The sequence below is a fragment of the Trematomus bernacchii genome, unplaced genomic scaffold, assembly GCF_902827165.1.
Source record: "Trematomus bernacchii unplaced genomic scaffold, fTreBer1.1, whole genome shotgun sequence".
Lineage (NCBI taxonomy): Eukaryota > Metazoa > Chordata > Actinopteri > Perciformes > Nototheniidae > Trematomus > Trematomus bernacchii.
In genome coordinates this window covers 5035385-5057320 of record NW_022988050.1, presented here as the reverse complement: position 1 = coordinate 5057320, position 21936 = coordinate 5035385, and the positions used below count along the sequence as shown (strand labels likewise).

The window sequence follows — 21936 nt, the reverse complement described above, 5'->3', positions numbered from 1 at the left end:
ACCTAATATAGAAGCTTTTGTTTGGGTCACATTGTGTCTTTTTCCATTGGAGATTTTAAACAAAAGTTGATGTATTAAAAATTAATATAAAATGCAACAACGTTGTCTCATACCTATGTAATACCCAGAATGAACCCACGTAGAGCTTTGGCATCCTTGACACCTCCACTTTTAGATGTTTGAAATTGAATTGCTAGCAAAGCAGTCATTAGATAGATACATGAAGTGTGGCGCCCTCTAGTGGCTCAGACTTGTCTGAAGTTCAACTAAGTTCAGGATTGAAAAAATGGAGTTTGATTATTAATAATTTAACAGTCTAAAAAGCTTGTGAAAAAAGAAGACTGGAGGCAGGTTCAGGACAGAGAAGTATATTTTAGCTAGGTTTGAGTAACAATACAGCCTTCACATAAGGCTCAGAAGCATATAGTATAATATGTATGCATAAATATGCATTCAAAACCACAAACCAAATAAATTAATAAATTAATACTTACAAATAAATAACAAGCATTTTGTGGAATATACAGTACATCAGTTGAATGGTTAGTAATGTCAAGAAGCAGTACCTTATGAGTTCATGGAACGGGAATGGATGTTCTGTGTTCAACATGCCCACAGTGGTCCAGATGTTTTTGCACACGCTGCCCTGTCTAGATGCTTTCGGAGTTGTGTTTTTTTTTTTTTCTTTACCCATTTTCCGGACAGTGAAGCTGCTTTAAACAAAAATGATAAAACTAGCCTGTTTGATCACAGGAGGTTCATAGAACCGGTGGCTCAACGAAACGGCTAAGTGACTGAAGCAATGCAAGAGGTGTAAAAAGCTTTAAACAATTTGACTTAATGGTTAAAACCAAAACCAAATGAGAAACATAAGTTGCCATGGACAAATGTGCTGCGTGTCTATCACAAGGGAATGCTTCCCTACAAGATTTTTCACTTTTGTTTCCCTTCAAACCTGCAACATTGCAAGTCCCCTGACAAAGATATAAATACTCAAAATGTTATGGATCCCTTACCGACTTATTCCAGCCAATCAAACGGATATTTTGAGCTTTATAACAAACAAACAAAAACACTCATTTCAAAGTGGCTGCTACTGTGCATCACTTCCTTGTATTAAAAAAACAAACACTTTGTGATACCAGTAAATGGAATGAAGTCATATCTACACTAAAACGAGAAGCACTGCCATAACGTCTGTGGGAGATCTGCCAACACTAAGCTGTGAAATGTTTTGTTTTAATGCTGAAATGTAATTGTTTGGAAAACGTCTGTGGTAACAGCAGATGCAGAAATTAGACAAAACCTAAAAACAATAAAATAAAAATGTAAAACCAACATTCAACTAATACTGACATGGAAATCAGGACAATTTTACACTGGCTATGTACACCCGCCACATTTTTCTGTCTGGAGCCTCCTCCTCCTCCTCCTCCTCCTCCTCCTCCTCCTTCCAGGATAAAAATAAATAAAAACCTAAACTGCAAAGAATGGGGAAAAGGGATAAGGCAGCAGAAAACAGTCTTATGAGATTATCTCCCTTCTAAAGATGAGTCAGTCTGCAGGTTGGTTACATTTTGTTAGAGTGACAGTGACTACATAGAGGATACAGATATTAAACACTAACAAGTCAAAATACTGCTTAGCCGAGATTCTTTTCTTTTTTGGAGGTCCTCTTCATTACTAAACTGAATTAGGCCTTCCATCTACAGCAAATGTACTAACATACAATAGAATACATTCCTATGTTCCTGCTCTTCCTATACCGTGAGGCAGAGAGGACTCAATTTGATCTACGTGAGGGAAATAGTCACCTATGCTCGCTATACATCCAGGCAGATTCCTCTCAGGTCAGTGCATGTTTCTATCCGTCACAGTGCCGGATGACATCTTTAAATACTGAGAGCACTAACACTCCACTAGTTTCCTACAAACCGAGACGCTGAAGTGCTTGAAGGCCGGCCACCAAATCATTTCTCTGTCAAGACTTTGAGTGCAGGCCGCAAACACTTCAGCGCCTTTGAGGCCATTGTCTGTAGCTTTCTTCATATTGCTACTTGTTCCAAGTCTTCCTTTCCCCCTCACAGCTTTCTTCCATTTACATACTCATTGGTACATTCGCCTTCCCTCCCTCCCTCCCATTCACTCTTCTCAGTGAGAGGACAGATCAGGGTCTGAGGAGCGAGCGCTGTAGCCGTTGGCCGGCTGCGGCAGTGCGTTGCCATCAGTCTGCCTCTCCTTGGCGGCACCGCGGGATCTCTGAGAGCGGGAGGAGCCCGTGAAAAGTCGCAGGGCTCCCCTGCAAATGAGGGAGAACCAATAGAGCTGCGGGGCCATGAGCAGAGCGGCGCCGAGGTTACAGTGCCAGGGCACCGACAGGGGGACCATGTGGAAGGGAATGGACGCGTACCTGGATCCAAAGACATAAAGAGTTGTAAACGCGCGCTCTGAGAGTTTCATCCATCAGATAGAGATCATGAGGCTGAGCAGGTTACCGACCCAAGCTGAGCGAGGTAGCAGAACATGAGAAACAGAGATGGAGAGACAGACATACCTTCCATAGGCGTAGTAGAGGTAAGGGAAGAGGAGGACTCGACAGATGAAAAAAGTGATCAGCATAAGAGCCCCATTCACTTTGTGCAGGATAGTGTGTTGCTGTTTGTACTGAGAGCAGAGAAAAAGGTTGAGAGAGGGAAAAAGAAGAGCAAGCAGTACAGTTTGGTGAAACCTGACTGTGTTCATGTATTCTCCTTTGCATTGTTTTTATAGTAACATTGTTATATTTGTTAATTCTATCTTCATGGACTGACATGTGGTGATGGAGGGCACGCTATGCCATGCTGCTGGTTGGACAGGAGAGTGTTTGTCAGTGAAGCAGTCCTTTCGTTTTTACAGAAGATTACTATACTTTTATCTCCAACCGTCAACCTGCTTCAGTGAGATAACACCGAGGACACGCTTATGACTCATTTGCACTGCATGGTACGGCACGGCTCTACCTATATCCACTATGCTCGTTTGGTTATCTTTAGGCAAATATTGTTAAAAGTACTTTTTTGGTAGCACTTTAAAAAGGTCTCAAGCAAGCTGATCACTTAATGGCCTCACTTGCAAGACAACGCGTATCCTCCATTCTTGAATTTATAGACAATCTGCTGTCAATACAGAACCTGATTTTAAAAATGGCCGCCCACAAAGCTTGAGCGCACATTTAAAAGAAATGCAGGATTTCCATTTGTTTGGTTGCCAATAAAAAAAAATGATTTAAAGCGTTGAAGATGTTTTTAATGCAATTTATTCCGGCATCACCGAGTCGAGCTAACCAGCAGAGAAATTACATCAGTTTGGCACCCCACAGACTTTCTCTAAAATCATTTAAAAAGTTTCACTCATACATACCCAATTTGAGTCTCATATCCTAGAATAAAATGGCATCACTATTGATCATTTACAATTGTTTTGGTTCAATAGTGCACAGCTTTTGTTTATCAAACAGCCACATGCACTGTTGTCAGGGACGGGGACGGGGTGCTGAGAGATAGAGGGTAGAAGGACACGCTGATATTGTATCTGCTGAATATCCAGCCTGAATACTAGGGGCTATATTCAGAGGCTAACAGCTGTGGGAGCCTCAGATGGGGATCAAGCGGAGCGCATGGAGGTAAAAACCTTCACCCGTCACTGAAACACTGCACACACATCCACACTAACCTAAAACAAATACTGAGGGGGGTGCAGCTCCTAGTATGTGTATCCAAGCAAACTGTGTTACCAATGGTGTTTCTGACAGTGATGTTCATGTACGACACAGCCAACAGGCACCGATGGGGATGACTGGAAATATATTCTCCATTTAATGAAAAGCAGATCAAAAAGACATGGAGAGTGAAAAAGAACTTTAGTGTGACACATGCGCATGCAACAGTGCACCAATATCTTCTTTGAGTACGAACCCGGATGCTTACCTGGATGAGTATTTTTCCTAAGCAGACTGAGGGAGTGCTGAGCTCAGCCATGAACAGAATACCCTGGAAATAATCTCCCTTTCCTTGTCTCCAGAACTACAGAAAGAAAAGGACGATGATTATTTGTCTAGAATGAAAATACAGCGTTGTTCCTTTGTTGGATTTGCAATAAATACCACTTTGTAAAGAGATATCTAGATTGAAGTAACAAGGAAAACAAAAACAATTCTATGTAATTTGTACTTTTCAATAATCAGAGGGGGCTTCTTAATGTCTCTACTCGTGATACTACTAATCTTACGATTTAGAGCTGCACTGGTAGATCGATTCATAATTTCTATAGCAAAGAGATTACAGATTATCTGGTTTTATTTTCCCAAAAGGGGGTTTTTGTTTTGCTTTTCGTGGCCTCAACAGTATACATAACTCAACATCTTTAGGGCTTCTGAAGTGTTATACACCACACCACTAATTGAGACCACTAATACACGATTCGGCAGATAAACCAATAATAAAAATAGCAGTTGGCTGCAGGCCTCAGTAATAATGCTAAGGCAATTAGCACTATCTTCTACAAAAGGCCCTTCTAGTTTGTCTCAACATAGAAAACATTTAACAGTCTACCCTAAAAATCTGATAAAGTTAGCTGAGAGAAGGTAGCTGCATACAGATAATTCAATAGTATATTTCTCCCTTTCCTCACTCAAATCTCAGGCCAACAGAAAGAGCAACGTGTGACAGTTACCACAGAGACGGGGAAGCAGACGGTGACCATGACAACGTGGTGCAGCACCATGAGGAACTCGCGACGCAAATAGCTGGTCAGGGCTGTGCTCATGTGCTGGGGCGCTGCCGAGGCCTCCTCGTGCCCTTTGACTCGCAGCTTGTACCAGTAGCACATGAACATGGCGTAGATGTCGAACACGAAGTAGGGAACAGCGAACATGATGTAAGAGCTGGTCAGCCAATGCCTGTGCAGAGAGGAAGAGAAGGCGGGTTTTAAAACAGAAAGGAAAATATATTAATTTAACAGTTCAGGGAAAGATTTCCCTCAAGTGTAGCGGTTTTAATGAGAAAATAAAAAGCTCTTAAAACTGCGACTTCACCTTTACACACAACGTGACATTTACTGCTTCGTGTCAAGGCTTCAACATCAAGTTAAATGTTTGGTTTACATTCATAGCTGATATACGACCCAAATGCCTTGCATGGCATATTTTAAAGCCTTTGAAATAGACCTTTCCGACAGCTGATTTGTTATATGCATTAAAAGACAGGACAGACTGGTTGAGAGGGGTGGAATATATTGTCATGAGCATTTCTCCACTTACTGGTCCTCGAGAATGTCCTCGCAGGAAGAAGCAATGATGTAGCCAGCTGAAGAGGCCATGACTGCCTGAACTGACGAAACCAACCTGAGAGCAAAGAATGGCAAGTTAACAACGAATAATATAATGTTCATTAGCCAAGGATTTAGACTGTCTAGTTATGGTCAGAAAGTAGAGCCGTTATGCTTTTATGCAAAAATGTGCTGCTAAATTGTCTTGACATACGAGTGCAGCTGCAAAAACCTGTCATACTCGAGTCTTGCAATAAACAAAACTGCAAATGAACTTTAAACTATTGGTATGGCACTGCAGTGAAGTTTTGAGAGGCCCATTGTGTAAAAAAACAAACAAGTTTAAGGAAGTCTCACCTGGCAGAGACAATGACTGCATCTCCTTCGCTCCATCTCAGTGCTGGGATTGACTTTAGACATTGTTTTGAAAGTAGGAAAAGGCCTGGAAAGAACATAGACCCAGCAGCTAGAATGGTCAGCATGGTCCCTGGTGATCTGTCTGAGAGGCAAAGAGTTTTGGGGTAGTCTGGTCTTTGAGATCCGTCGCTCTTTCCCCTCTCTGAAACACACACATGATCAGACAGTGAATAAAGAGTCCATATTGATCTGACAGGTGGCAACTCCTTGTGTTTACATTTGGCTGTACTTACTGAGATAACAGACACTATCAAAGTCCAACATATGTGTCAATGTATGGTTCTAGCTTTTCTGGTCTTGCTATATGCAAAATAAAGAGGAAGTGGGATTAACAGATGGGGTGTCAAAGAGAGCTCAGAGACTATGTGGAAGATAGGTTAATAATTAATGTAAGGTGTCCAGAGGACGGATTTATAAATGCCGAGTAGTTGCAGAATATCAGCTGGTAGGCCCTTTAGTGCCACATGCTGCTCTATCCATCTGATCACACTCTACGCCCATATATTTTCCAATATATATATAAGGGCAATCATGTCTCAGTTCGATGCGGTCTTACAGTTTGTTTGCGTAAAGTCAATTAGCTGACTCTTTAAAAAGTTGAAGTCCATTAGCAAAATACGCAATGCGTTTGTTTTAATATGGCTAAAAGTCGAAAATATCGACATAAGTATGGGAAGTCGGTGCTCTTAGTTCCGGGCAACAACGTAAGCTAATGTGACCTTTGTGAAAAAGAACTAACAGCAAAGCTCTGACAGTTATCTCAGCTAAACACGTAGGGCATTTGACACCGACTGCAGGGTGACATGTAACCGTTATTGTGGCTCTTCAGTCAAATGGCTAACCATTAATATAAGCGTTAATGTAACAATTACTCGCTAAACCTAGCCAACATTATGCAATGTTAAGTCCAAGAACACACGTTGCATTTTGTTGGTAACTTACTGAATAAGGGCTAACTTGGCAAAAGCTATACTGAATGCTTTACATAAAAAACACCGGCTTGTTGAGATAACATGGAAACCAAATAGTAACGCAGTGTTGTTATTTGGTTTTCAAATTGTTAGCATGAGTAACTGGGTCAGTCTGAATGCATGCATGCAGATGTAGTGAACAGAGACGATATGGCTAACAATAAATGTCATCCTTCGCTGTGATGAGCATGGCCAACTGTCTGAGCTGTTGAACCGCCTGCTAACAATGACGCTAGGAACCGTTAGCTCAGGCTAGCATCTCCCTAAATATGGCTGAGGTTGTCACCGCTTTCTACCATTCCGCTTTGACTAAATTCATAAAAATATATTTAGCAAGTTGATAACACTAATGAAATATACTTGATAATTGAATGCCCAATTGTACATGTTATGTCACACACCCATAGTAACGTTAAAACTATTTTGTCAGCTTGTTATTTGTTTGTAGCCAGTTAGCAGTAGCTAACTAAGCTAACCTACACCGTGGATGCTAACGGTGGCTGGCAGATTGGAGTTTACACATGTTTTAGAATAAATGGAAAGATATTAAAGCTGCATTTACACAAAGACTTTGCAGAGTCCAGTCAGCGGCTGGTTGAAACTCGTGTCCAGCAGAAAGCGTTAAACGTTAGAGATGTCCCAGGGGTCTCCGCCTCGATGATCCGCATGTTTGTGTGGCCACTTCAATGTCTGGAGGGTAGCAGCAGCGAGCTAACGATAGCTTGCAGCAAGTTAGATCGACATCTATGTGCGGGCTGCTCTTTAGGAGCATTGAAGATTGGCCTGCGTCTGGCAAGCTTTAGCAAATAGCTTTTGAAAAACGACAATCCGACGAAAAATAAGACAATAACACAATCTGATCCGGGTGTTAGGGTGGTGTTAGCTCGTCCATCCGCTATGTCATCTCATCTGTCTCGGAGCAGCAGACCAGAGAAGCTGCTGTCTGTCTCGCAGATGCAACGTTGACTCAACGCTATGGCCTGCTGCGCCAGCTACTTCCTACAGGTCCAGGCAGCAGCTCATGTCATGACGAGAACATTTTTGCACCAGTCACTGCACTGACTTTCTGTAAATGTTTTTTTTGTCGTTTTATATGCTGGCAAATGGATGGATTCCCCATAAAGAGTGCATACATTCAAGCTGCATTCATGGTTTACAATATCCAATCTGTCCACTGGGAGATTTCATTCACATAAAAGGACTCAGCCTGGATGCATTTAATTCTTAAAACCAGTGAAAATATGTTTAAAATAATTAAAGATTGCCACATAGTGTGCTTATTATGTTGTCTGTATCTTTGACAGGATAGTCATTTGACCTTTGAATAAACCAGCATTTGCAAATACACTGATCAATTATAAGTGTTTATCTGCATGAGCGGATTATGAGACAATGGCCCATACCACCTTGAATAGGAGCAAAACACAGAGTGTAAGAGTGGTTGAGCCTCTTTTTGTCATTGTTTTGTGTCTTTGTTGTCACTGCTCATCTCTGTGGTTTTGTGTGTCTTTGTGGGCGTGTTGTTTCTCGCAATTTTGTGTCTCTCAGTTGTTGTTTACCCCTTTTCATAGGGGGTTTTCTGTGGTCTCTTTGCAGCTGTTTTGCATCTCTTTGTAGGGGTTGTGGTCTTTTTGAAGCCTGTTGGTAGTTGTTTAATGTTTTTTTTGGTTATTTTAGAGATTGTCCTGGCTGGGCCCCTGGGCCTTTTTAGTTATCCATTGATGCTTGTCTCAGTATGTTTGTAGGCTCATACACCTGACATTTTGTAGGCATGCAAACCTTGCAACACATGCTGTCCACAAGTATTAGTTTCCTTAGAGTGTATGCAAGGAGAGCACATACTGTATATGCCACACACAGGTATGTTCAGGTGAAAGAAGTACAAAGATATGAATATATGTCAACATTTAAAAGCATAAAATCATAAATTAAGAATAAAAACTCAGGAAAATATTTTTGATAGCAAGTATGCAGAAGGAGAACTTTAAAAAGAAAGACCAAGTTTGCAAAACATTTGACCTTCAACCTTTTCCACCAGTGGGCCTGATAGGCTAGAAATGTTAAGGAACATTTTAGAGATTGTACGAAATGTTTAAACTTTAAAGATGTCATCTAAAAGTCAAACCAGAAGTCTGTAAGACAAATTGAGTACAATGTTACAGTTTTAGTCACAAGACATACAGAATAGGAGCAGTCTTGTCTCAAGTGTAAAATTGATGAAACACTTGCCTTAAATAAAAAGACCACACACATTTAGTTTCAGATTTAGTAGTTAAGAAAGATCCCAGCTTTATAACTTAATTGTTTAAGTTGATTCCATTAGATATTTTGGACATTATTCGTGTCAGCTTCTCTATACAGTATTGCTGAAAGTCACACTTTGTTACGAAACAGATTGGTATAAAAAATAAGTTCCAAAAATCACATCCTATTCTGTCAACTAATTTAATAGCCATGTAACAGTCAACCTACCTGAAAATATTGAGTGCATTTATCACACGTTAATGGTGTGCAGGAGATGATGATGATGATGATGATAAGGAGAGGCAGACACCTTCCAGTTAATATAAACTTTTGTTTGTATTGCTGGGAAACATTCTGTTGAGTTATGTTTACGTGAAGTCACATTTTCCACATTTGGGAAGTTAACAATAGGAAACATTTCCACTGAAACAGTCAATATGCTAATGTTATATGCTAAAGCATGTGTTCTGTAAGTGTTACGGATGGCGCTTCAGATATAATTGTCAGAGCAGTAGGTGAAAAGATCAAACACACAACACAAAGCCCGTTTACTCTTTTTACTTTAAATTGTCCAAATAACAAAATAATAACATGGTCTCTACTTCATCTACAAAATAACATAATATCTATGACTGTATTAAGCATCGTCGTTTTTTTTGCTCTAACAACCTTTTAGACATGCATACTGTTGAGAAATATAAAAATATAAATATAAATACATCCCATTAATATTCTTAATGAATTCATGACTAAGATTTGAAATATTTCATCATAAAAGAATTAAAATGCAGTTGAGTACGATAAGGCATTAAGATGTATAACAATAGCTGTACAGAATCCTAGGGTAGAGGTATTATTTTTTTCTTAGTGTGATGGAGAAAAATCTAAAATTAACTTTTTAATCAATCACTACTTTTTCTCAACAGGAAGAACACATTTCCAAAAGAAAACGAAAAGGAAGAAAGAAACAACTCTACGAATTTCAAGGTAACATAATAACACAATACTGAGAAAGCACTCCAGTACAAAACCAGGAAATGTTTACAGCATACCAAGTGGTGTTATCGAACTCGCGTTGTACTTCTGACTTTATAAGCCCTTTCCTCGACACCACGTCACTCACAATACAACTCAAAGCAACCAAAGATATCCAACGGGACAAATGACCATTCTTTACGTGATTAATGTAGAACGAATGACTTGCGTTCAGAGCGTTATGTGCTATACAGAGTTAAATGACTAAATCTAATGCATAAGTTTCACTCATTGGACTGATACATAGAGAAAACAAAGACGGACTATGGCAATGACAGTTACAATCAAATGAATGGCCGACAATGTTAAAATGTTCTGAATAAAAATCAACACTTTTATAAATATTATTGTTTTACAGCCAACTAGGTGGAACTGCAAAACTGTTTATTTTGTCATGACAGCTCCCTAATAATTAGCATGACTGAGCTAGCTTATTCTCATGCAAAAGGTAGTTTTCTGGTGCAAGAATTGCCATGTCAGAAGCTGAAGTGTTGGTTAGCAGTTATGTTTCTTTTTTTGTCTTTTTTCTTTTCTTTTTTTTTAAATGGCCAGACCGAGAGAGGAAGACTCAAGAGCAAGAAAAATCCAAGAAATCTCAAACCTATTTTGATCCTCGCTGAATCAAACAATAACGATTTAAGGTGCTTGACACTCCTGAACGCAAACCCTATTCTTATCTCTGTACCTTTAAGAAACAAATGAACAAGTACATCCCACGATTCCATACCCACCGCAACACGTATGGCCTCCTGTCCTGATCAAACAGCCCTCGAGAGACTTAATAATCTGCCATTACAGCTTTGCAAAATCAAATGTTGATTTTTTAAATTTTTGTGAACAAACAAGCTAACATGCTAGGCGAACCCTGACTTACACACGCACACCCAAACACACAACTTTCCTTTCTACTGGTTTGTTTGTTACGAGAGCTATTCTCTCCATACTACTTCTTAACGCAAGCCATTTGGATTCTTAGTAAGTGAGCTGCAAAATGGAGGTAAGATCAGAGCTGGTGTGAGATATACAGTACTTGGTGCACTTGTAGAGAGCAGCCAATGCCAGGGTTTAGGGAAAGGGGACAAAGAGAGAGGGGGGGGCAGAGAGGAGAGAGTAATACAGTAGATGCTCACAATACCACCGTTTCATTGGAGTCTCAAAAGCACAAGAGCACCCAGGAATATTTGGACAACACATCCATGTTTGTCGTTAGTGTCAATGAACCTTGCTACGGCCACAAAGGTATATTTTTTTGCGACTTCATTGCTATTAATACCGTCCACTTTCCTCCGATGCTCTGCAGCTCTGAGGTGATACTGCCCTTGACTGGACTTAATCCCCCCCACCTTTTAATCCTTACCTATAAGTGGGGACATTACAAACATCTACCTGTAACTATGACCTTTTCTAACCCTGCCCTCTGTTAAAGGTTTGAGGTTATTATTGCTGCTAACTGTGGGACTGTGGCGCTGCGATGCTCGAGCAGTCTGTGACAAGCAGGTCCACCACCGTGTTGCCCGTGACATAAACAGTTGACGCCGTCACCATGTTGCTAAGGGAGACGGAGCTGCTGGCAGCCACATTGGAGGTGATGGGGCTCGGGACACCCTGGTTGTTGCCATGGGTGCCCATGTGCCCCTGGAGCTGGGTGGGCGTCTTGCAGTGGATGCCACACAAGTGGCATACCAGAATGCCGCCAGAGGCCGAGCCGCCGAAGCCCCCCGGACTGTCCTTCCACTCCTGGCCGTGGTGCTTCTGGGCGTGGACACGTAGGTAGGTCAGCGTGGTGAAGCCTGATGGAGGAGAGCGGAGGCAGAAGGAAAAAGTTAATAAGAAAGTTTAATATCATTAAGGCCCTTTCACCCTTTGTCTTCTACCAACTCCTGAGGGAAATATTTCGCTCTTTAGCTGCTGAGTGCTCCACTATATTCAGCAGCTAGTTTCTAAATGTGTCTGCGTGCTTAGTGCTGGGAAGATAGCATGCAGTGTGTTTATCAAAGCGTTTTCAGTGAGAACAGCTACATGCTGCGGCTGGAAATTAAAAAGAATGTAGAGCAGAAAACCATAGAGAATCTGTTTTAATGCTCCACAGAGTTCAGGATAACAATCTTTGGGTTCATCATGTGTGGTCATGTTAGCATTAAATATGAAAATATCAATGTTAGACCCTTTTGTACAAACTTACTGCGGTTACAGAGATGGCAAGCGTGATGCTGGGACTGGTTGTGCACCCTCATGTGATCTGTGATGTATGCAGCGGACAGCAGCTTCCCACAGATGTGGCAGGGTACCTTCTCCTCGTGGCGAATCATGTGTGCACGCAAACGATCCTTCGTGGCAAAACTGGACTCACAGGTCTGACATTTTTTTGGAAAAAGAAAAGTGATTATTGAGACATTTCTAAACCAAAAACTTAAATACACCAATGTGTTCTTAGTTTGTTTTTAGCTGTTTGGAATTTGATAATGAGCACGGTGTATACCTGACTCACCGGGCATTTGAAGGGTCGCTCCGACGAGTGCACCTGTCTGACGTGACTGTTCAGATGGTCAGGCCTACGGAAAGAAAGAGAGTCAACATATTAGAATAGGTAGAGCTTTATATTTTTTTAGAATAAAGAACACTTTAGGACCAAAAACTGATCATAACAGACCAATTGTGACCACGTATCAGCTGAGTATGAAAAGAAATAGGCTATGATGAAAACAAGGACAGACATCCTGTCTGAAGTGGGATTCTGTTTTATACTTTCAAATGTACCTTTTTTTAAAGTAATGGCACCTCTTAAAATGTAGAGAATATTATTTCCTGAGCACTTTTATTAAGGAATAGTTCAATATTCTGGGAAATAGGCTTATTTGCTTTATATAAGATTGATAGCATTCTCATGTCTGTATGTTAAATCTAAAGCTACATTGTCATTGTTTACATCTTGTTTTTGTACGTATTAAAGGAGTGAGATCTAACAAATAAAAAAGTTTCTTCCTCCTCAACTTACTCAATCATCACAGTTTATGTTTTATAGACTTTAACCACAGTGTTACCTGGAGAAAGCTTTGCCACAGTGGGGGCAGACGTAGGGTTTCTCCACGCCTCCCTGGTGGGATCGCACATGGTGGCTCATGCGGTCCTTCCTCTTGAAGCGCTGCTGGCAGATGTGACAGGAGAACGGCTTCTCGTCAGAGTGGGACAGGCGGTGGCGGTTGAGGTGGTAAACGTCACGGAAAGCCTTCCCGCACGTCTCGCAGGCATGGTTTTTCCTTACTGGGTTTGGGTTGGGATTTGAGGGTCGCTGAGCCAAAACAGACAAGTAGAAACACACACAGTTATTTACAGAATTACAGTTATGTATACAAGAAGGAAAACAATCAGTGGTTTGTTGAAAACCATGCAGAAGCTCACAGATATATCTTTGTTGCACATGGGCCAAATATTACTGACAGTTGATTAGGATGTTAGATGAACTACTTCCTGCTGGATTCTAAGCACGGTTTGTGTTACAGAGAACATGCAGGGGAGCGTGGGGGGGCTTCTAGCACGTTGTTCTCTCAAACTGGGGACCAGTGCCAAACACTGGGGTGGAATTCACTGGTCCCTGAGCTGGTTACTGGACATGGACAGTTTTGTATTGAACACACAGGTGAGATTCAGTCAAATACGAAGCGGGGGGAGGGGGGGGGGGGGGACTTAACCATCCCTGTGGCCAGGCAGCTTAAGAAACAACATGCTTGAAGGTTTGGGGTTGACGACAGCCATCTCCACAAGGCCCTGACCCACCTGTACTGTCGCCCCTGTGGCCATGACGACAGCAGCAGGAGGCGGAGCGTGGGGGTTAACACTAGCCATTACGTTAGCCATGGCCCCCCCTTCACCATCCTGACTACCCAGAGGGATCTGCAGGGACCCCGCCAGCACGCCGGGAGGGGCGAGAGGAGGAGGAGCGGAGAGGTGTAGCAGGGAGAGGGGAACAGTGGTCCTCTCCACCCTCCCTCCGGCCCCCCCCGCCATCGCCGACGGGGCTGCGGCGCCCTCCTTTGCCCCCTCCGCCTGCTCTCTGGCCCTGTCCTTCATGCGTACCCCGGTGTGGACCGACTGGTGCCGCCGCAGGTTGTAGTTGTTCTTGAACTGCTTGTTGCAGATGGCACAGATGTGGGGCACGCGGCCGGGCCGGGACACGGGCTTCACTGGACCGCAGGGAGGCGGGGGGGAAGGGAGAGAGGAAAATGTTAGTTTCAAAGAAGGTGTTTTTTTTTTCTTTTTGTATATATACTCATTATAACCTTAAATGCAGATAAGGTACCAGCTATATTTATTCAATCAAGAAAATTGGTTTACAGAGTATACAAACAGATCATCAAATGGTGATATCTTAGTTGATTTCAAGTGATCATGTGTTGCAACAATGACCACATTTTACATCTTCACAGTCGACCATGTTTTGGTAATCTGCAGGTGAAAATACAATAAAGCCTCCTGCTAAAAAAGGAAATTTGAAGAAAAAACGTATATAGTTTAAATTACCAAAATGTATTGTCTGAGTATTATCAATTCAGATAGGGAGAAATGTGGACCATGAGAGCCAAAGGGGACTTTGCTTGTTTGAACAATGTTGCGAAATCAGAAAATATGTATTTGACTATCATAGAAGGCAATGTAAACTAGAAAGCATGCACATTGGTGACACTGAAAGCAGTGACCTTTGGGCATAATTGCAAAAAAAATGGCTTGCCTGTAGTAAATAGCTGCCTGTTAAATTTCCGGTAAGTGTTTAATCAACGTATTGCTTCTGCTCTAATCAGAAATTGGAGCTCTGCTAGGCACCCAAGCTTAATCTAGCCACTTAGTGTTTTGAAAATAATTTCCAAAGTTGTGTTTCTAAATGTTTGGCAAATTTAAAAAGGGGAAAAGCACCTTTATCAAGCAAATAAACACTGAGATACCGATAACCCTGTCCGGATATCCTGGATGTATTAGTGTCTGAATTTCACATTGTTTAGAATAATCTTTTTGAATTTTGGGCCATGAAAATAATACAGATATTCTTTATTTGTTCACCTGCCATCACCAAAATAGAGGTCACTGGACTTGTATCACCTCATTGACTTTCATACTATGCAGATCAGAGTGAAGTGGGATGTATTTACTGTTGTCAGCTCCACAGGTGTAGGATGCAGTGCAGTGTCCCTCACCAGGCAGGGGTTCCTCATTGAGAGCAGCAGTGTCCACAGTTGAAGGAGGCTGTGCTATGTGCTCTGTGGGTGGGGTTTGGGGAGAACTCGTATGCACTTGCATGAGCTCTGATTGGAGGCTCCCCTCCACTTGGTTTTGGGTGGGAGTATTCTGGAGAAGCAAGTAGAAGGCCATCACCAAATGTAAACACAAGTCACAGCATTATCTTGAGGTGCTACGTTGAAATACGAGATGAGGTGAGGGCTGCTGGACACACACTGTGAGAACATGCGCGCAGTAAAATGAGGGCAGAAAAAGAGGCCTGTAATGCCTGATCAACAAGCCTACCTGGAAGAGAAAATTGCTCCAAGCAGCATCCATTTTGCGCCACAGCGATGGAGATTATAAAGTCCTGATTGAAATCGGGCAGGGCTGCCTTTGCATGGTTTTGATCGGCCCACCGGAGATCGAGGCGCACACAGTCGCCTGTCCTGCTGCAGAAACCACCGGCTTCTGGATTTGCGTGAAAAACGTGGATAAAGTCGTCTGCAAAAATATGTTTTTCTCATTGAGGTAGCCTAATGCTGTCCATTAAAATGCACGCAGCTGTTGACTAACGCAGGCTGCAGCACACAGGCAGTAGTGGAGCAGGCCAGGTCCAACAATAATGGCCTGTTTCTCTTTTCACTTTGGTTTCTAACTTTAATTCCCCTGCACACTAATCTCACTAAAACGCACACAACAAAACTGCTTGGTAAAAACAACAAAAATCGCATATTACACTATCACACTTTCGCTAAAAACATACTAAAATAAATGTTTTTCACGCAAGAGAACAAAAAAGGGTTATAACACACGTATCTGGCAGCACAGCAGGTCATGCTTTGTTTTTAATTTATGAATCTATTTTTTCCGATTTCCCCCCAATAGGCCAATCGGGTGTTTGTCGAAGCCTCGCTGTTGGTTCACGCTCTGACCCCGGAGAGAGGCGCTCTCGGCCGGCCGCAGCCTATCGCTCCACCTCGGCCGCTCAGCTGCGAGGATGTCATCTTTCTTTTTTTATCGCCCGCTCTCCCTCCTCCCACCCTGTCTCTTTCTTCCTTTTCTTTTTTAATTCCTCTTTCTTCTCCCCCTCCTCTCCTTTTCTCGCACCGCTATGTCCCACTTGCTCTTAAAGGGAGAGGGTTTTCCTCTTTGGACACCCCCCTCTCATTTCCGTCCTCTCCCCCTTCCCTTCCTGGTGTTTGTCGGCCGACGCTAAATGTAGATCTCCTCCTGCAGAAAACAGCCTGAATGACTCCATTAACGGACAGATGACAGACGCATCTTAAAGGGAGGTGCTTCGGCATGATGTCAGAGTCAGATATAGTAACCAGGACGAATAGCAGCTCAGCATGCACACACAATGGACGAGCATAATCGGGCATAAAAACAGCCTGCTTTGGAAAATATATATACAAATACATATTGTGCATAACATATGGTATTCTTAACCTATGTACACACCTCCAAATCTTTATTAAAAAAAAACTCAATGCTTACTGGATTAGTCAATAATTAATAAACTATTATTAATAGGATAGTCATCTGGATATCAACTGTTTTTTGGTTTTAATTTCAATTAAATAATGTTGGATATCATTTAATTTGCTGAAATACAGCTGAAAGGCAGAACTGAGTCCAGTTTAATACCTGTTTTCACAGCACACAGTCTTTTGTTATGGCAATATTCAACAATGTTATAATATATTTGTACTTACTTGAAGCCCTAACAAACGATTTATCATGACCTTCAGTTAAAATCTCACACATTCACTATTTACAGACTCTTAAATGTGAATATGAGAGCAAACCAACTCATTAGAGGGGTTTACTGTTATTGGAACAAAATAACACATTTATATGTAAACATGGGCTTTGGGACATTGAAATGGGTTTTATCTTTTCTCGCTATTCATAAAATTGTTAAAAAGTATTGTACATAATTTCCCAAAGCCAAAGATGACATATTCAAACCCAAACGTAAAAAAATGAAGATATTAAAGTTGAATATCCTAAAAGACCAAGAAAACGAGCTAATTTGTGAATCTGAATTTTTTTTTTTTTTACCAACCGACCAGTTTCAGCCTCGTAATAAACATCTTAATAAATGATGCCATCCGATTAAAACATATCAAATCACGACGAGTTAATGTGTTAATATCAATTTATTATCTTTTTTAAAATTACTTTTTAAAGCACCCCATTTCTTTTCCAATACATGTGTTAAGACCCTTCTTCCTTTGTCCTCGTCAGGCTTGGAAAAGCTTGATTTGGAGTATCTGATAAGGATTTCAACCCCCAACACCCGCCCCCCCCCCTCCCTTCCCCATCCCGAAAACTCTGCAAAACACAGACGATCCTGTGCTGCTTCTTCGTCTTCAACTTTCCTCCGGGCGCGATTCAGGGACCGAGACTCCCTGCCCTCGGCCTTGACCTCTGACCTCTGACACTGACAACAACCCGTCTAAAAACACTACCACAGCGACTTCCCGCAACACAAGGCCCGAAACCCGCCAGTCTTAGTTTATATAAGGAGTTCATGCATGCACTGAGATTCCAACCGAGCATAAAGTAGTAGGTTATACAGGGAATTGTCTTGAGCTGGTGTTTCTGTGTCATACAAACAGCAGGGTGATTATCTTTTTTTCATCTCAAATAACATAAAAAACAACAAAAAAAGTCCAGTTTTTTCTACTTCAAGTAAAGAAACCTTCAGAGTGTGAATCACCATGAAACACTGATTTGTGTCGTCTTCTTTTTTTTGGGGAGGACGTGCTGCTGCGGTCACTGCTGCTGTGCCGGCACAAGAGGGTGCACGTTCACAGCAGCTCAGTCGACGCACGTCCTCCCACTATCTCCTTTTATTCTTCTCCTGTTTTTCACACATCAGTCGTGCTGCACCCAGTGAGATTATCAGCAAGGATTGTGCCAACTCTTCCTCTCTTTCTGTCCTCGAGAGCTTACGTGTGGAACGTTTTCCCTACGCTAAAAACAAATAAATAGAAAAAGGAAAAAACAGCATTTACATTCCAGTGCCTAATTGTAAAATCTCTTCTCCATGAGTCCAGAGGAGGAGGTTCATAAGTGGGGTGTTGCTGCTTTACGAGTGTCTTTTAAAAATTCAATTATTTTGTCTAAAAATAAAAAATAAAGTGGCAATATAACTAGACTTTACCACACATACATGAATCATTAAGGATTATTAATAACCCCTTAGTAATAATCCTTAATATCTTGAACACACACCATACCTGACAACAGTTTTTATCATTATTAATTACAGTCAAAAGTGGGCCCTTTTTTTTCTTCTTCGCGAGAGAAAAATGTGAACATGGTTACAACAACGATACATCAGGATTAGTTATGGTAATATTGACACCTATAGAAAATGCAGTTGGAGTTGTCGCTCTAAATCTTGAATTCAATACTCATTTGAATATATCAAAATTACTATCATTATCTTTGTTACTCTATAAAACCAATGACTTGTGTTTGTTTTTTTAATATCCCCATAAATATGTACAGTAAAGATCAAAAAGGTGGGAAGAGTGATCTTCGGACAGGTACGGCACGTTTCAAATGTGGTTTGGTCATGTTTACGAATGTTTTGTACATCTATCTCATGCATTGGAGTGACTCCCATTGACACCTATGTTGTTTAGATACTCAATATGTCATGGAAAGTTGTTGTTTTTTCTTTTGTATTTTTACATGTCCTCACAAATGTTTCTCTTCATCCCCGCTGCATTTTTAGAACAGAGTCTTTTTGCCTTTACAAACATTCGGTGTTTAAATTATCTCGCAGTCATCAAATAAAAACTTTGATGGCACGACATCCCTTTAAGAACCCCTTAAAGGCATTGGTGACGTTCCAAGCAACTTGTTTTTGTGGTTTTTTTATACACTTAATACAAAAAAATCAACAAAACATCAACCGTTGTAAATCAATAAAAAGTGTTTTTAAATCCCCCCCCGCAGACTGGAGACTTCCATCTTGTGATTCTCCCCCTTTTTCCTTTCTGGAGCCGCAGTTTACGAGTGCTTGCTAGATATATCTGAACACTACAGACTACATACAACATACACAATGCAAAAAAACACCTCTCCCTCCCCCTGTCCTCTCTCTTTCTCCATTCAAGCAAAGAACATCATAGAAGAAGACATGGCTGCCGTCCACTTTCTCTGCAGCTCTGGGAGAAGAAACAGGGTAAAACATCCCTATTTCACACTTCCTGTCTCACTTTTATACAGGCAGTAACAAAGATCAAAAAACACTGAACACAAACCACCTCTATCCAGTGGTATTACAGGTGGTTACATTCCTCCCTCCCTTTATACACCAGTGGGAATGGGAGAAAGCCTCTCTACCCCCCCTGAGTCTAAAGGAGCAGCTCAGCAAAGTCAGCTTGTCCTCCCCCCCCCCCCCCCGACTGATCTCTGCTTCACTGTGCGTTAAGAGGAAAGGGTGATATCCCTAAATCCTCTGCGTTTGAGATATTCTGAGGAGAGATCAGTGAGATGGAGGGCATGAGAGTAAGCTGAGCGTATTGAGATGCACCCTGAGATAGCTACCTTCCTAGATCACTCCCCCCCTGCAAGATACCCCCCTCTCGACTAAGAGTATGAGAGGTGGGATCCGTTAGAGATGTGTGAGGTGACCGAGGTGCTTCGGCTCAGGACGCCGTCGCTGCCCCCGGCCCCCCCTGGCCCCCCGCCGGACGCCGTCCTCCTCAGAGGCTGGGGGCTGTTCCTCAGGGCCAGGAGGCTGGGGGCCACCCGCACACCCAGCCCTCCGGAGTAAATCCCCCCCTGTGAGGAGGAGGAGGAAGAGGAAGAGGAGGACGGGCCAGAGATGGAGGGAGGGGCGGGCGGCGGGGGAGGTAGCATGGCGAGGGACTGAGAGGAGGAGCGAGAGGGCAGGTGATGGGAGAAGGGCAGGGGGTGAGGGTGGGCCAGGTCGCCGCCGGAGCCCCGCACTCCGGCCCACTCCCGCTCCCGCTCCTTCTCCCGCTCCCTCTCCCGGTCTCGATCCCGCTCCCTCTCGCGGTACAGCTGCGGCGTGCTCTGGTGGTGGTAGTGCTGGGGCAGGTGGTGCCGCTGGTGGTGGGAGGAAGAGGAGGAGGAGGAGGAGGAAGAAGAGGCGGAGGAGCGGGACGAGTGGTGCACCTCCCTCCCGTCCCGCCCCAGCCCCAGGGCCAGTCCCAGGGCATGGGAGGAGGTGGAGGAGGCCTCGCTGCGGCGGTCCCCCGCCCCGCTGCTGCTCCCGATGCCGCTCCCGATGCCGCTGCTGCTGCTGCTGCTGCTGCTGGCGTGGCTGCGGCGGGGGTGCGGCTGGGGGGGGTGGTGCTGCGGGGGGAGGTGCTGCGGGGGGAGGTTGTGCGGGTGTATGCCGTGGCTCCAGTGGCCGACGGAGCGGGAGCTGGGGGGCGGGACGTTGGGGTAGCCCCCCTGCATGGGGTACGCCTCGCTGGGGATGCCTGACAGCGCCATGTTGCTGAAGCCCAGCCGCAGGCTCTCAGAGTCGAAGGACTCGATCTCGCTGGCCTGGCGCTCCAGCAGCGTGCGGATCCGCTCCGAGCGCTCGTTCTGCAGGGACAGCATCTCCTCCTCGATCTAGGAGAAAGTTTAAAACATAATGTAATGGTTTTTTTCAATTGTAGCATTACTAAAAGGTGTTAACATAATTTCCCAATCCACGATTTCAATTTTCCGCAAAAAAAGAGAGAAAACTTGAGAGAAAACTTGAGAGAAAACTCACCACAAGTTTGTTGCTTTTTTGAGGTTCTTTATCAAAACACATAATCTTTATTAGGAGATTGAGATGCCCTGTTTTTATGTTAAGTTCACTTTTTTTCTAAGGAGGTTAAGCAATAGGATCAAAAGCACCAAGATATCTACACAAATCTTTAAAGTATAACTCCACTGGCGAAGATTATGTGGCGATTATGTTTACCTATGATCACTCAGAGTACCTTGCGGTTAAACCCTTTATTAAAAGGTACAGTTGTAGAAAATATGAAGTTAATTGTCTCAACATCGGACAGCAAAAAGTGTTATCTGATCCAACAAAAGCTAACAACGTTATAGCTAGGTTGCCTTTCAGTTTCCAATCATCTCTGCAGGCCCAACTGGATTACTAAACCTCAATTGTAAAGCGCTTTGCTTCATAGCAGTGATTGAGTCTCACCCTCTGCTCCAGCAGCGCTCTGCGGATGGACACCCTCTGCTCCAGGTCCTTCACCTCCCGGTCGTGCTGCGTGTCCGTGTGGATCTTGATCTTGCTCTGGTAGGCGTTCAGCAGCTCCAGCTCCTGCTGCAGCTGCATGCGCAACACTTTGTACTCCGCTTCCTGGGTCTCGTCCAATCGCAGCTGAGAGACAGAAAATAAGAGGTATATGAATAAAAGATGCATTTGGCACGATTGTATGGGCGGTATATTGTGCTTTAGTGCTGAGGACACGTTGAGAGAGTTTCACAAAGGTAGAGAAAGGGAGATGCACACAGAGAGGAGAAGAGCAGGAGTGTGTTTGTAGAAACAGTGTTTTGTCATATGCTGTATTCAATATGAGGAAGTCAAAAGTATGTGTAAATATTAAAGAAATTGTCAAATGAAAAGCCTAATTATGAATTTCTGTGCATATTATACTGATAACCTAAAATGTTTCAAGCAGAAATAGTGGAAGTCGGTCTGTAAATAGGAAAGACTGCCTTATATTGATAACTTATATATCAATGATCTTAATAAATCAGTGTAATA

At 42.8% G+C, this 21936-nt stretch overlaps 3 protein-coding genes across 9 annotated transcripts in view; all 3 read right to left on the bottom strand.

Moving 5' to 3' along the window:
- Positions 1–352: 352 nt before the first annotated feature.
- tlcd3bb (TLC domain containing 3Bb) lies at positions 353–7742 on the bottom strand. The gene is made up of 7 exons (XM_034119458.1): positions 7255–7742; positions 5662–5863; positions 5297–5380; positions 4711–4936; positions 3966–4061; positions 2555–2664; positions 353–2410 (listed from the first exon to the last, which is right to left on the bottom strand). The coding sequence occupies exons 2-7, from the start codon at positions 5784–5786 to the stop codon at positions 2152–2154; spliced, it is 900 nt and encodes a 299-aa protein (XP_033975349.1). The 5' UTR covers positions 5787–5863; positions 7255–7742; the 3' UTR covers positions 353–2151.
- A 1737-nt stretch (positions 7743–9479) lies between these two features.
- maz (MYC associated zinc finger protein) lies at positions 9480–16453 on the bottom strand. 6 transcript variants are annotated; one of them, XM_034119449.1, is made up of 7 exons: positions 15486–16453; positions 15158–15308; positions 13746–14152; positions 13013–13260; positions 12451–12523; positions 12154–12325; positions 9480–11761 (listed from the first exon to the last, which is right to left on the bottom strand). In XM_034119449.1, exons 1-7 carry the CDS (start codon positions 15516–15518, stop codon positions 11418–11420), a joined length of 1428 nt encoding a protein of 475 aa, XP_033975340.1. In that variant the 5' UTR covers positions 15519–16453; the 3' UTR covers positions 9480–11417. The 6 variants fall into 6 exon arrangements, with proteins under 6 accessions (XP_033975340.1, XP_033975338.1, XP_033975339.1 ...); XM_034119447.1 differs by having other exon boundaries at positions 15113–15308; positions 15486–16451; XM_034119448.1 differs by having other exon boundaries at positions 12460–12523; positions 15113–15308; positions 15486–16451.
- A 1478-nt stretch (positions 16454–17931) lies between these two features.
- Positions 17932–21936, bottom strand: part of taok2b (TAO kinase 2b) — a 23087-nt gene continuing 19082 nt past the window's right edge. For both annotated transcript variants that reach the window (XM_034119443.1, XM_034119444.1), the window contains exons 20-21: positions 21367–21549; positions 17932–20792 (exon numbers count right to left, since the gene is read on the bottom strand). In XM_034119443.1, the coding sequence (XP_033975334.1) occupies positions 19794–20792; positions 21367–21549 (1182 nt within the window). In that variant the 3' untranslated portion in view covers positions 17932–19793. The remainder of the gene's footprint in view (positions 20793–21366; positions 21550–21936) is intronic.